This window comes from Lichtheimia ornata, assembly GCF_029851405.1.
Source record: "Lichtheimia ornata isolate CBS 291.66 chromosome Unknown scaffold00071, whole genome shotgun sequence".
NCBI classification, from domain to species: domain Eukaryota; kingdom Fungi; phylum Mucoromycota; class Mucoromycetes; order Mucorales; family Lichtheimiaceae; genus Lichtheimia; species Lichtheimia ornata.
The window spans coordinates 30,560-46,180 of record NW_026695391.1 but is presented as its reverse complement, the minus strand read 5'-3'; the positions used below and the strand labels follow the sequence as shown (position 1 = coordinate 46,180).

At 44.2% G+C, this 15,621-nt stretch overlaps 4 protein-coding genes across 4 annotated transcripts; 3 read left to right on the top strand and 1 right to left on the bottom strand.

Annotated features, from left to right (window-relative positions):
* Positions 1-712: 712 nt before the first annotated feature.
* O0I10_010496 (uncharacterized protein) lies at positions 713-4,023 on the bottom strand (the record flags this gene model as incomplete). Its single annotated transcript, XM_058490475.1, has 8 exons — positions 713-862; positions 918-2,848; positions 2,928-3,065; positions 3,127-3,159; positions 3,233-3,366; positions 3,439-3,761; positions 3,827-3,919; positions 3,985-4,023. 8 exons carry the CDS (start codon positions 4,021-4,023, stop codon positions 713-715), a joined length of 2,841 nt encoding a protein of 946 aa, XP_058338729.1.
* An 875-nt stretch (positions 4,024-4,898) lies between these two features.
* Positions 4,899-7,998, top strand: O0I10_010495 (uncharacterized protein; the record flags this gene model as incomplete). The annotated part of the gene is made up of 8 exons (XM_058490474.1): positions 4,899-5,247; positions 5,331-5,648; positions 5,714-6,772; positions 6,860-7,029; positions 7,091-7,158; positions 7,227-7,266; positions 7,347-7,590; positions 7,658-7,998. 8 exons carry the CDS (start codon positions 4,899-4,901, stop codon positions 7,996-7,998), a joined length of 2,589 nt encoding a protein of 862 aa, XP_058338728.1.
* A 360-nt stretch (positions 7,999-8,358) lies between these two features.
* O0I10_010494 (uncharacterized protein) lies at positions 8,359-9,582 on the top strand (the record flags this gene model as incomplete). The annotated part of the gene is made up of 1 exon (XM_058490473.1): positions 8,359-9,582. One exon carries the CDS (start codon positions 8,359-8,361, stop codon positions 9,580-9,582), a length of 1,224 nt encoding a protein of 407 aa, XP_058338727.1.
* A 3,726-nt stretch (positions 9,583-13,308) lies between these two features.
* On the top strand, positions 13,309-15,579 carry O0I10_010493 (uncharacterized protein; the record flags this gene model as incomplete). The annotated part of the gene is made up of 7 exons (XM_058490472.1): positions 13,309-13,488; positions 13,601-13,900; positions 13,989-14,051; positions 14,114-14,251; positions 14,317-14,448; positions 14,515-15,109; positions 15,170-15,579. The coding sequence occupies 7 exons, from the start codon at positions 13,309-13,311 to the stop codon at positions 15,577-15,579; spliced, it is 1,818 nt and encodes a 605-aa protein (XP_058338726.1).
* Positions 15,580-15,621: the final 42 nt, after the last annotated feature.

Genomic DNA, 15,621 nt, shown 5'->3' with positions numbered 1-15,621 from the left:
CGCTCATGTCCAATTTTAGCCATTCCCACGGAACACCACCCGAGCATCCCGTTTTCCGATAAAGTTTGCGTCCTTTTATAATGACATGTTTATTGTTTTTATGTATCCTTCCTTCCGTTGCTATGTATGTGAATATGAAAACACTAAAGGTGGTGTGTATACAACGTCATTTGTATGCGTGTAAGCTTTGATCATTGTTGACAGGATTGGATCTTCACTACAATACGGTGTAACATGGACGTTACCAGGCAAGGTCTGATGGACGATAACATGACACACCACCGCTGCCCTTCACTTGTACATATAATTTTTTGGCGGGTATGATAGCAACGGCACAAACGGCACTAAGCGTCGTGGCTGATGATGCTGCTGCTGCTGCACCTCATTGTGAGTTTTCAGTTACACACATATTATCATTTTGCCCCAAGCTGCTAAAAGACGAATATCAGGTGGCGTGGCGAAAAAGACGACATACATTTTTAATGTGTAAGCTTTCGCAGATACGCTGACGCGGATATAAAGAAAAACTACGTGCGACAAAGGAGAGTATAACAGTAATATGAAACAAGGAGAAAAAAGGATTTGAGATATGGTGATGTGTATGATGGAAGAACGATGCGGCTAATGTAAGATGCTGTTGTGTGATATGAAATGCTGTTTTTGTTGGATTTCAAAAAGAAGGTTGTGTACGGTGATGTTGCTCTCTTCACCATTATTCTTCTTCCTCGTCCTCTTCAATGATGGCCTTGGAAGCAAAGCTGTTTGCACTACCGCCACCACCACTACTCATCCCGTAAACATTGAGTCTTGAGCGTGGCATAAACTCGGGACGTCTAAGACTTGTGCTTGCCTGTTGCATGTGCTATAGACATCAAACCCTATTAGCGTATTGCATCAATAAATGTAGAATGACTTACACAAACATTGGAGAGTGTAGTAGTAGTTGGGGTAATGTTCTTGATAGGTTGCTTTGCTTGAGAAACCGGAAGTGATAAAACAGGTGAAGCAGGATCATCTTCATCAGTGGAAGAAGATGTGGATGAAGAAGGTGAAAGTGCTGAAAGGACTGGTGATAGAGGTGTAACGATTTGTGGGGGGCGTTGTTGTTGTTGTTGAGATGAGGTGTTTATGACATCTGATTGTTGTTGTTTATCTTCCTCACGATGAACATGCTGCTGACATGAAGGAGGTGTGGATAAAGCCGATGCTGCAATAGGAGGCACACATACCAATTCCTCCTCTTCAGACGCACGATCATTAATCGATGGACGATAAGGCGTAGTTGAATACCGTTTTTTACGCATGGTCACTGAAGTTGAAGAATCAGCTTCGGTCATCAAAGGCAAGATCTCAGTGGCTGGCTTGATGATAGTGCGTGCTATAGGTGGAATCAGTGGTTCATGAGAAGATGGCCGCTGCTGTTGTTGTCGTTGACTAGGATGATGATGCATTGAAGCGTGATGATGAGGCTGCTGTGAAATACGATGATCCTGTTGACGTAAAAGGCGTGATTTTTCATTGCTGTAGCTGAGCTGATCTAGTTCACCAGCGGGTGGATCTGAAAACTGTAGCATGTGTAGCCTGTATTTGTGGTTCATGTTGCGATGAGCCACAACATCCTTTCCATTGTATGGCTGCTGATGCTGTTGTTGGTTCTCAGAATCATCCCAATACCGCTTTCTGGAACTACCATTGCTGGAGGGTGGTGCATCCACGTTCCTGAAAGTTCTCGATCCCCGACGCTGATGGCGTTCAGATTCATTGTTGCTACCAACAAACAATGCCTTGACCGTGGCACTAAACCATCCAGCAGCCTGTTTCTCTGGTGGGGAACGATTGTTGTTGATTGGCATGGTACCTCCACCTCGAACATGACTCATTGTACGACGTTGTTGCTGTGGTGACGGTTGCGAAGGCGATGGTTGCATAGCAACACAATGACGTGATGGTGTTGTAGATGATGCATGATAGTGATCAGCTGTTTGTGTCGTAGCATCAATTTTAATACGTGAGGATGGTGTTTTTTGGTTGCTATCATCGCTTGCATTGCAGCTAGTGGCGTACTTGGTTGGTAATTGGATAGGGATTCGTGATGTATTTTGTTGCTGTTGACGTTGCAAAACAGTAGCAAATCCTTCCTTTGCGTATTTTGCCGAAGATTTCTCAAGCAGCATTGTCCACAAGCCATTCAAGGAATCGCATGTGCCCTTTCGCATCTCTTTAATCGTCTCGCTATCCACACCTGCAGCCGTCAATGCCACAGCCAAATGTTGTTCATTGGCAGTCATGGAAGGTACGTCATGTCGTGGTACATCACAAAGGGAGTTGATAAAACTTGACGGCAAAGTGCTCGGCATGGATGATCGGTTGCCTAAAGGTGACGATGGTGGTGATAGTGGCGACTTGATATTCATTGTACTGGGAGCAGAGAATCGTGGTGATCGTGGAGCAGCATTACGTTTCATGTCATCATGTCGCAGCATACCCAGGCTATGGCGAACTTGTGGGGAGAACCTGGACGCGGTTGCTGATTCTTGTGCAGAAGGAGGGCATAAGCGATTATCCACATGCATGGTTGACTTTTCACAAAGACTCGAATAGCTGTCGTAACTGGAGATATCAGTGCAACCATCATCCTCATCCATTGCTGCATGTTTCCCTGAAAACACTGAATCGAGGTCGCATTGGCTTGAATTGCGTGTCAAGGATGCATTGGTTATCCAGTCATCGGTATCTTCTGAACCATTTGTAGCCGCCTCCTGCAACCATGGATGAGCCAATATCTGGTCGATTGTAATTCGCTGTGATGGTTCTTTTTGAAGCATGGATCGGATAAGATCGGCTGAACCTAAAATGTTGTTCATTTTAAGATTCGTGCTACATGCTTATGCATGAAATCCCCATTTAAGCTTTTTCACAACACATACCAGTAGAGAAATAAAATGGCATCTCATATACCCCCTTGACAATCTTGCGTTGGGTCATAATTTCAGAATCATCGTCAAAAGGCAATTCGCCGGCCAATAGCGTGTACAAAATCACACCAAGCGACCAAATGTCGGTTTCTATAGAGACACATTATTACTAAACGAACGCTGTACAATGATGCATGATCATCCTTCTTACCAGGCCCTGTATACTTTTTCCTTTCAATGACCTCTGAAGAGAGAGGGGGACTTGATGTTAATAGACCATCACTCCAAAACAAAGGGGTGGGATATGAAAAGTTTACCTGGGGCGGAATAAGCAAGGCTTCCACAAAAGGTTTCCAAGAGTTGTCGATTATCCGTTTGCCTCGCAAAGCCAAAGTCGCATAATTTGGCATTGTCATTCTCATCCAGAAGGATATTCTCCAGCTTCAAATCTCTGTAATGGATAATGTGATGATGAGTTAAATGAATGATGATACTATCGAATGGCGTGGTTGTATGTATATACCTATGGACAATGCCTTGTTCATGACAATATTTGATGGCACTTGCAAGTTGCGAGAACCATTTTCGGGCATAGTGTTCTGGGCATCTTCCGCATGTTGCTAATGCATCGAACAATTCACCGTTCGGGCAGTATTCTGAAACGACATAGATGGATGATTCGGTAACAATGATCTCATACAGGGTGACGATATTGGGATGACGAAGTTGACGATGATGATGAATCTCGCGGGCAATCATGGGAGCATGTTGCTTGCTGATCTTTTTCACGGCAACCCTTTGGCCTGTCAGTTGATGCGTGCCTAATTTGACTTTGCCAAAAGTTCCCTATAAAGGTATCTAATTAAACCCAATGCCTCTCTTTTTTTCTTGGGGAACGAAAGTTAACGTACTTGGCCAATGGTTTCTCCTAAACGATAATAACCCACAGATGACATTTCAGTTGAAGATAACTCCTTGAGCAATTCATTGTAATCTGCTGCGAGCTGGAGGATGGATGCAATCAGTACATATCTAGCACATTCCATTTCCCATCCCCCACTTACTTTACCTTGGCTTTTTGGTTACGAGATGTGGATCGTGGCATCATGGCTTATTGTGTTGATAAAATAAGATATAGATAAAAAAGGAAGGAGCGGAACGGAGTATGGATGATATTGGAAGAAGGAAGTGGTATCGAGGACAACGGTAATGGAGTAGAATGAATGGGGTGTAGGTCGAAATGGTATATTGAACGAATGAATGTAGGGAAGAGAGAAGCTTCAATGACACGTCATTTAATGAATGGAAGACAGCATCAATACAAGAAGGCGATCAAGGGAGAGATGAGAGAAAAGGAAGCTCAAGTATTGCATTGAGATAAGGAGGCCCAATTTCAAGTCAGCTTGCACCTTTCCTCGTTTGTCTTTTGCCCCAGTTTGCACATGTCTACAAGCTTGATCCATCATACAACTTGTTCCTTGATCAATTATGCAAATGCTGTCAAATGTTGTGTCACTATGGAACTGAAAGCAATATGGTACGATTCATGCAGCAGACATAAGCCTTTTCATTAAACCACGTGACTCAAACTATATTATCCACCATACCTACATAGAAGAATCAATGCCCAGCATCGTGGTGCTTCTTCCTCAGTAGGTAGCTAGAGTAATGGTTGATGGATTATACCATATGAATTATAGATGGGCATCCTTGCTTTCATATACAAGACACACAAATGACATATACAGATCCAATAAATATGGCAATGAGAGCATTGCATGTAGCATGGCGTGTTTATTGAATGGGTCGAAATACTACAATGTGCAGCGACTTGAATTGTAGTCTACTACCAAATGAGCTTTATAGTGGTGCAAGTGCCAATGACGACTGGAGCTATCAACAAGAGCGACTGGGAATGAAAAGCCTGGTTGAGATTTCAGGATTCGACTTGGCTGTTGCAACATCTCCTCCCCCTTACTTATCATGTCAGCAGTTTTGTTTGCGCGCTTGGGCCGATCGACTCTTCCATCTAAAGCACAATGGGTTGCAAGAACGAGCTATCAACGATTAGCAAGAGCTAGTACTGCAGCAGGTCGAGACGCACCAGCTACCGAGGACAACAGTAACAACAACGCAACAGCTGCAGCAACAGCACCAACCACACCTCCTCCACGCTCTTCGTCTTCCTCAGAGCCACCCATCGACGAGTCAAAAGCCTTTGTTCATTCAATGCTCGATGCTGCTTCGCCCAATGGTTCAAAGGGTTCCTCTGATTCTTCAAGAGGACGCAAGATCTCTCGCAAATCTAGACGATCGTTTTCGGTTCTTCCGAGTGAGTATATCTTACAGGCCCCTTATTTTAGCCTATATTCTCAAAGTAGCAGATATTGATCATGCATACATCTACATCTATAGAGTCATTCCTCAACAGCAACTATACACCTCATTCATCTATCAAAGTACAAGCTTTACATCCGAGCTATGCCGAGTCATTTACAGAGCAGCTATGGCACGAGCTACGTTTCGCTGTACAAACAGGCCTTGCACCCAAGGGAGCACTTGCATCATCCAATCATGCCGACCATCTATTGCTCAACGTTCCCGGTCGAGGAGCCACTTACATGCAAGACAATATCGCCAAGCGACTTGCAGCAGATGTTGGAGCTGATCTCATCGTCTTTGACCCACAAGACTTTATTGCATTGGCACAAGCGAGTGATAGCAATGGCCAAAGTAAGTAAGCAAATCAACAAAAGGAGGAAGGATGATAATGAGCTCATCCATATCTTCTTTATCAGGCACATTATCAGCATCACAACAAGGGTCGATTGATTCCAAAGGGCAGCCATCCATTGTTATGTTTGTAGACAGGGATCAGTCAATCTTGGATGATAAAGCGATCGTAGGAGACGAATTTTCAACAGAATTCATCAGCAAATTGCGAGATATGGGTTTCCCACCACTGCAAGAGTTATATAACCGTTTGGAGCAAAGATTACAAGAAGCGGAGGAGGCTAAGGATGCGACAACAACGTCAACAACAGAAGAGGAAACAACAACAACAACAACAACCAAGCCATCCGAAGAGATGTATTCAAAATTCAATACCATGTTCAATCGCATGCTGATGACCGGTGACGACAAAAACCCATCGTCACCCAAGATTGTGTACCTTCGTGATTATGAGAGAATGCGGGATCATTTGTCGCTCACCTTACGAGAAGCATTGATGGATTCGGTGGAACAATTGCGACAAAAAGGACATCGAATTATTGCTCTTGCTGGATATTCACCCTCCTTGACAACAAAGTATCAGAATTACAAGAGATCGCTTTCCGAGTTTGATATACCCCTCATGCCTGGTATGAAATGTATCAGTGTACCACCACCTATGCATGATACGTTTCTTTTCCGATCATGGGAAACACAGCTAGAAGTGGATGCAGCAAAGCGGATTGGCGAGATCAATGCCCGGCAGATTCTTATGGCTCTCAAGCAAAAGGATGTGATTGGTATCAAGGGCTTTCAGGGATCTCAAACCAAGATGGTAGCCGAGTTGTCAAATCTTGAAGGAATTCAAAAGTCGCTATGGCAACCAGGGGAGATTGATCGTCATGTGACCTGTGCTATTGGCAACGCATTATCCAGTGGCAAGACGATGGTGACGCTTGATGACTTTGTGGTTGCAACCAACTTTGTACGGCATAATATGGATCAGCGGAAGCAAGTAAAGCGCCTCCTTGATAAGCAGCGGATAACGATCGATATGGACAACAATGAGCCACTCAACATACATCAGCTGCAAAAGTATTGCGATTCATACGAGAGTCGTTTTCTCAGCCGCATTGTCGATCCATGTGAGTAGTGTGTGTGTGTGTGTGTGTGTTGCGTGATACGAGAGAGGTAGTGGGATCAGCTGAAAAACTCACATAGTGCTTTTGCAGACAAGGTGCATGGTTCATTTGCAGATGTCAGAGTTCCACAAACGACCATCGACACGCTTCAAAGTTTGATCACTCTGCCGCTGGTTCGGCCAGATGTGTTCCGCAAAGGAATTCTCAAGGATAACTTTATATCGGGTGTATTACTCTTTGGTCCACCAGGAACAGGAAAGGTATTTATCATCAACATGGATGGGGATCATGGGATGTTTTAAAGACTAAAATGATCATTAGACCATGTTAGCCAAGGCTGTTGCCAAGGAAAGTGGAAGTCGTATGCTCGAAATCCAAGCCAGTGACATGTACGGGGTTTTGTGTAGACAAAGGAAACAAAACACAAATAACTGATCCTTTCCATTTTTTGCAATAGCTACGAAATGTATGTGGGTGAAGGAGAAAAGAACGTCAAGGCAAGTACAAAGAAGAAGAAAAGCCATCATTGGTTGCACGGCATATCCTCATTTGGCAATGTACTAACATTCGCATGCAGGCCCTTTTCTCACTTGCACGCAAGTTATCACCCTGCGTCGTGTTCATTGACGAAGTTGACAGCTTGTTGGGACGAAGACGATCTGATTCATCATCCAATTCGCGTCGAGAGATCATCAATCAATTTATGGTGGAATGGGATGGATTATCGAGTGACAATCAAGGTGTGATGGTGATGGCAGCTACAAATCGACCTTTTGATCTTGATGATGCAGTGTTGCGACGTATGCCACGGCGGATATTGGGTAAGTGACCGAGTTGTTCAGGGTGTTTATATTATATGCAGTTGCCTAATGCATGAGGATTGTTTAGTTGACTTGCCGAAAGAGGATGATCGCATGGAGATTCTGAAGCTCCTGTTGCGTGACGAAGAGCATGAGGTGTCATTGGCGGAGCTGGCTCACGCAACGGAACACTACTCTGGCTCGGACTTGAAAAACTTGTGTGTAACGACTGCCCTGCGAGCTGTGCAGCAAGAAGTATCAAGCAAAAAGAAGCGAATCTTAACTCAAGCTCATTTTGATGAGGCGTTGAAACTCGTACGACCCAGTTCTGCAGAAGACATGGATTCATTGGTTGAGATCCGCAAGTGGGCCGCCAAATACGGTGATGGGGGTAGCGAACGCAAGAAGCAAGCTATCGGATTTTCTTAAGTCATGTGCAATTCGCAGAGAACAGGGGACACGCGGTGGTTTTTAGACACGACTAGAGTTTCTTTCTCCCTTCCTTTTCTTTGTTTGCCACCGTTTTCGTCTCGCACATCATAAACAACCTCTCTTTTCTCTTTCTTTGTCCTCCTCCTCTATCATGGTAAAATACATTCTCTATTGCCATCTCTTTTTACCACCACCTATATTAACCCCCCGTTTCTTTTGTAAAAGGAATCGGCCATACCAGAGGATTTTATTAAACCGGAACCATTTCCGTCAGTATCCACCCCAGCATGGATGACAAACCAGCATCCATTGTCATCCGAAAAGGAGCAAAACTCGATTTCACGACCCAACTCGGCAATGTCCTTATACCCAGAATCCTGTTTTGAAAAGGATGATGACGATGATGATGGAGAACAACAAGAAGCCTTTAATCGGATATCAGGCATCCTGTCCAACTTGCTTGAAGAAGCCAACAACGCCATTCACGGTGTGGAGAATGAAAATAATAGTGATGCCGACGCGTCTGATAAGAGAGTACAAGAAGACTATAATAGCTGCAGCAGCACCAGCACCAACAATATCAGACCATCTTCACCAGCACAGCAACGTGGATCTCGACACATGCATCCTTCTCGATTACCACGTCCAATATATACACAATCTCGGCGATTGTCCAATCTATCAATTGCATCATCTTCATCTTCTTCACAAGCTGAACCTCTCTTTTCTCCAACACCTTCTACATCATCTCGTGCCACATCGCCTACCATGTCAAGGCCTTCATCACCTTTGAAACCTACTAGTACGACCACTGCTGCTGCTGCTGCTGCTGCTCCATCACCAACAATGGTAGTCAAGAAGCGAACATCAAGACCTCTTTCATGTCCTATGTTGATGGCACGACGTTCATCTGGTGAAGGAGTAGTAGTGGGTATGCGACAACAACAACAACAACGCATGCGTCGTGCGTCTGCAGTTGTGTTACGTGATCCACTTGTGGAATCGTACAAGCGACTCGATTCATCCATGGCACTTGTTGAATCCTTGTCGCGTGATCTTGCAGCAAGTGATAGGAAAATGCAACAAGCAAAGCAACAACTACTAGTACAGCCGTCATCTGCACTCCGGTTATCGGCACTACTCATTTTGCCATTTTTACATATCCCACATGCACTCATCTCAATGGTATTCGATTCGTTATCGACCAAGGATCCCAATAATCTAACGGGTATGATTGCATGGGGTATCTTTTTCGCCTTGGCCAACGTCATGGTCGATCGGGTGATCCGTTTGCCTACTACTACAAGCCCAAAGAAGGTTGATACCAACACCACCACCAACACCACCACCGATAAACTTCCTCCATCACCACAGCAACACACCCCTGCCATGTACATAGTCAAGCGACGATCAAGGGTGGTTCGCAGGCCATCTGTCTATAGAAAACAACCACATTCCTCAGCCCTTGCACGTTCTCGTACACAACCCGTGCATCCATCATCATTGCCAGAAGAACAACAACAACAACCCACCCTTTTTTCAACATCGCGCATGATGATCAAACGTCGTTATTCTTTCTAAAGCAATCGTCCCCCCCTTTTTTTATTTTCTTTTTTTTATCTCGCACACTTCTTTATATTATAAATACAATTGCAGGTCAAAAAGATAGATACGCAAAGTATGTCAATATGGCGTGAGATGGAAGAAAAAGGAGGTTGAGAAACATTTTTTGTTTGGTAAAATAGAGGAGACACTAAGAAGGGAGCTATGCATTGATCGCAGCATGCATTGCTCACTTGTCAAAAGTTCAACTCAGCAGCACGCAGCTGCATATGACAGATTACCAAGTTCATTTGTACCCGTGTTTAGTAACATGAGAGAGAGCATACGTGTATACATGTTTATGTGAGTGCACGCGTTGCCGGGGTTGATTCTCTTGTCATACCTGTTGGGCCGTTGTTGATGTAAATGTTTGATGCACCAGCCAAGTGTTATGCATAGTGTAGATCTACTCTTGCATAGTACCTTTGTTAACGGCGCGTGTACAACAGGTTATGACGAGAGAGAGAGAGGAGGGGGGATATGAAATTCAAAAGTTGGGATAGACATGATTGATTATCACAAGACCAAAAGTGCACAGACGAGTGGATATGGCAATAATAACAAGCTGGGATTACTCGGGACTTGTAGTTACGCACCCAGGAAATTCACTGTTAGCTTTTTTGTAATCTCAGCAGTCCAATAAAAAGCACTTACCACGTATCTTAATCGCGAGGACACTGTCAAACCCGAAAGCTGATGGTCCCCGCTGATTTAGCCCTCAGCCAGAAATTGAATGAATCCTCGATTGCTGTCCCAATCTCCTCAGACAAAATGAGCTTCAACGGACTCGCACCGTGCCGGCTATTACCGCCACACCTAAGACAGAGGCATAACGGCAATTCATATGATAAATGGCCCTAAAAATAAACGTTGTCAAAACCAAAATAGCATTGACCATAATGCTTCATAACTTACCTTGAAGGTACCAAAGAAAGGAATCCACAAGGCTCTCCGCAGCTGTAAAAGTGGATCTACAAGCTCCTGACCAAGCTCTTCCCAACAATCATAGTGCATCTCAGAACCCCGTGTTGTCAGCCCACATGGAGATGGTCAGCTCAACATGGGCAAAAGAAAACTAGATATAGAAGAAATGAGATCCTTTGTAACATGCTCCCATGAAATAAAATGTACTTCCCTTCATTGATGCGTAGTTTGTGATAAACCCACTCCATGAGCACGGTGTACAGCCTTCGATTCCAGCAGGAGAAACTTGATAAGCCATATGCGCCAACAACCGTGTCAAAACGTAGGGACCAGACGACATCTTTTCCTATGTAATATTGTCAGTAATCAATGCTTCAGTACTCATCTACACCAGCGCACACGTACCTTGCGGGAAAACCAGAAGGCTTATCGTGACATTGGAACGGCTTGTGTGCGTGTGTGCATGTGTGTGAATAAAGACGATGAGAGCAAAGAAAGAAAGAAAGATGCTGTGGAAGAGCATAACCGGTTGGTGTCTTTTTATGCGTGATGGAGTCATTCCCCCTTATCGTGTTGATGATGGTAGAAGGCGCGAACATCTGATTTCTCGCCTTGTGCGTAAACAATGTTTCACTCGAGAAAATGGGGTGCATGGTGAGCCCCTCTCTTATGATATGCATCAGCAACATGTCGCTTGTGATGATGGATTGCAAGGGCATCTCACTCTTGCTTGTACATCACCTATGCATTGCTCGTAAGGATCAACGGCTATGGATTGCCGTTTCTTATGTTATACACGCACTCTTTTTCTCCCGAGCTATGCATGAGGACTATGCCATTGTGATGGTGGTAGAAGGCGCGAACATCTGATTTCTCGCCTTGTGCGTAAACAATGTTTCACTCGAGAAAATGGGGTGCATGGTGAGCCCCTCTCATGAGATACGCGTCAGCAACATGTTGCTTGTGATCATGAAATACATCAAGGGCATCTCACTCTTGCTTGTACATCACCTATGCATTGCTCGTAACGATCAACGGCTATGGATTACCATTTCTTATGTTATACACAGACACTCTTTTTCTCCCGAGCTATGCATGAAAACTATGTCATTGTGATGGTGGTAGAGGATGTGAATACCTGATTTCTCGCCTTGCGCGTAAACAATGTTTCACTCGACAAAATGGGGTGGTTGGGGCGCACCTCTCTCTTAAGATATGCATCAACAACATGACGCTTGGGATCATGCAATACATTAAGGGCACCTCACTCTCGCTTGTACATCACCTATGCATTGCTCGTAATGATCAACGGCTTTGGCTTATGATTTTTGTGTTTGACACGGAGCACCGTGTCAATCATTGGACATACGGGTACTATTTTTCTCTTGAGCTATGCATGAAAACTATGTCATTGTGATGGTAGTAGAGGATGTGAATACCTGATTTCTCGCCTTGCGCGTAAACAATGTTTGACCCGTGACGATGAGGAAGATGGGGTGCCTTTCTATTAAGATACGCATCAACAACATGACGCTTGTGATCATCCAATACAAGGGCATGTCGCTCCACTCTCTGCGTAATTGCATTAGCATATTACAGGGTGGTTTATCATTTATGTAGCAGGATACACACTAAAGGGAGAATGATTGCTATGTAATGAATCATGATCCTTCAATCCTAAAGCAGGCTCACTTATGGAAACGAGATTCTTACTGCTGCCAGTTTTTCAAGTGCCAAAAGGTGCTATCATGCCCTGTACCATTTTTGGCTACGTATCGTACAATGACGTTATTTGACAATAGCAACTTCGCGATCGATCATGGTCTACTGAAATATGGTATAAGATTACATCTATGAGCAGCATTCTGGACACGGCTGGCAAGCCTCGTACATTGTGGCATCTTCACAGGGATAGACAGCATAACACAATCGAGAAGAATAAACAACGTTGCTGTAAGTATGGCACGTGAGTACGTGTGAGCATTGAGATTAAATAGACACAATAATGCACGTATATGCAACAATCCCTATGGTTGTATACTAGAAAACTGCGCAAGAGCAAAGAACGTGTTTACTCGGGGGGCAACCAGGTAGGTCATCTGTTGTGGTGTTGTTCATCCTACTTTTGGGTCTCCGCCTTCATCACCAATTATAGCCTTTCCGCATATGCCGCGGATCCAATGTCCGCCTTGACTAAAAGAGCATGATGTAGGCAAGCTTTGTTTTCTTTTTATTGTGAATGTTGTACGTCTCTCTCTTTTGCTATTGTCAGCATGATCATCTATCACTGTGATATGTAAATGGCCCGTGTATGACCTAAATGCAAGCATAGTTTATGCCAAGCCTGCTCGCATAAGACTTGTTTGTGATTGGATGATATCTTCGGCATACCACACACATGTACGCTCCTTACCTTTGCATCTAGAAGAAAATGACACCTATCTCAGCCTGTGGCATGTTGGTACAAACGAAGCACACACGTTAATTATGTGAGACAACACACATGAATGATGCTTTTCTTTCAATAAAGGATGGAGTATTCCAAATGGCTATTTAACCGTAGTAACATGACGTCAGGGTTTCAGTTTTAGATACGATAATGTCCCATTTCATGCGTGAGAGCTTCAGTCATTGGAGAACGCGTTCGGGGCAGCTACCAGCGACACTCTTTTTTCCTTCTCTTTCCTTTCTCTCCACTTTTTACTTGTACATTTCCATCTCTACCGATTTGGAACTCGACATTGCTTTTCGACTTGTACGTTAATCCTCATTCTTGCTGTCATGTTCAGCCCAGCATCCAATCGACTACGGGATGCCACTGCAACCGTTCGAACGCGTTCACCACTTGGCACTCCACCACTATCAGCTTCAGAGACGAATAGCTATCGACCTCCAACGGAATCACCCACACTCGCACCACAAGATAAATTGACTCATATATTCAATGCTGTACGGCAACAAGTATGTCATCATATTGGATGGGGGTGGGGAGGGTATCTTTTTTGCCTATCGCTTGCAAACATCTTCCCGAGACACACACACACAAAACCCACTCATTTATTATCATTATTAGATACAACGTTGGGGTGACAATGCTAAATGGAAGATTGATCTTGTACTGCTTGATAACAACAACAACGACACTAATACTACGGCAACCAAGAATAATATGACTACTACAAGCGGCAACCGCAGTCTTCCGGGGTCACCTGCTCCAATACACCATCATCATCCTCATCATCACCATGCTGCTTCATCATCATCATCACCACGCGGTTTTATGCATCCACATCCAACACAATTAGCACCGCAAGAGCCTGGGATGGGTCATCAAGGATACATGTTACCAGTTTCAAGGACAACGCAATATCCTGTAAGTGTAATGTGGCGTTTTTTTTTATTTCTGGGTTGGGGTTGTCGGATAATAACAATGATAATAATGAATGTTTCACTCACACTAGATGGACTATGTGACACCCACAGGCGTACCTACCGAGGTATCAGTCGACGAGCTAAAGCAACAGGTAACAAGGAGAGACCTTTCCTTTTATTGTGTTCAACTACGCTAATTGCTCCGCCTATGCAGCTGCATGATTCATTTGAGAGACAGCGCTATTTGGAGAATATTGTACGCTCTCAAGCTGAACAAATCCAGGAATCCCAGACGTATCCTCCCGACGCGAATAAGGCAATTGAAACCATGCGTAGTATTTACATGATGTCGGTAAGTCATGAAACCTACCACCACCATCATTCCCACAAGCCATCTTCTTATTGGACATCTTTCAGGAAAACGAGCAAAAGCTACGATACCTGATGGATACAAAGACGTTGCATAAGGATATGGAGGCTTTATCAAGAAAGCTCAAGCGATTGACGTCGACATTGCACAATATTGAAACAATGAAACTTCCAACAGAGGTATAACAATGAAAATGGGGCGGCGATCTCTTTATTCCAGATGAATGACCGAAATCGTCAAAATAGGATGAGAAATTGGATCGAGACACGTTACTAGAAGAACGCAAGATTTTGAAACGCAAGTTGCATTTGGCTGAATTACGATTGAATACACGTGATGCCGAGCTCGAGTACCTGTATCAGGTGTCAAAGTCATCCAATTCACATCCATCGTATTATCCACACCATGAAGTATCGTCACCTAAATTACAACATCAGCAGCTAGCGTCATTCACTTCATCACCACGACGAGGCCCACCTTATTTGTTCCAGCAACAGTATTCACCAAAGATGAGACATGAGATTCGTCCACCACCTCCTAAACAATCTCAATCACCTTTACCACCACCAGCACAATCACCACAGCAACAACATACTTCAACACAATCACAATCGACTCATGCTGCATCATCCTCACCGAACACCCAACAACAGCAGCAGCACATGTCAGCACTTGAAAGTCTTGGAATTGTTGCTGATAGAATGTTGAATGATCCTGATTTCAGCAAAGAAGAACATGAAGCCACCAAAGAGGCAAGACGATCCAAGCGATCCATTGATTCAGCCAATGCACTTTTATCGATGCCGACATTGAAATTCCCTGCACGAAAGGATAATGAAGGTATAAGATTTGGGGTGCTTTGGTGATGGATGATAGCGTGATACTCATATTGGTTACAAGTGATTATGGAAGAAACGGAAAGCAAAGATTCGGGATCCAGAGAGCCATCATCCAAAAAAGCAAGAATTGATTCACCGCGGATGGGACAACAACAAGCACCACCACCTGATGCAAGGCATTCACCTACGATTGCTGCCCTTCTTGATCAACCCACATCATCATCAACATCATCACCAACCTCTTCTTCTGCCAATGTAAGTAGTACATCACAACACCCTGTTCATGTCTCTCCCCATGCTACACCACCATTGGCGCATGCACACGAAGCAAAAGCAACAGGTGCACTAGGAGGAGGAGGTGGAGGAGGTCCCAGTAGTAGCTCTCGTATATCACCTACTGAGCCGGGTTATCGACCACCATCCCCTGCGTCTACACCTAAAGGATTGCGGCAACAACATCAGGCTCGTTAACACATCCATATATTATTTTGCCCCCCTCTCCCCCATTCTTCA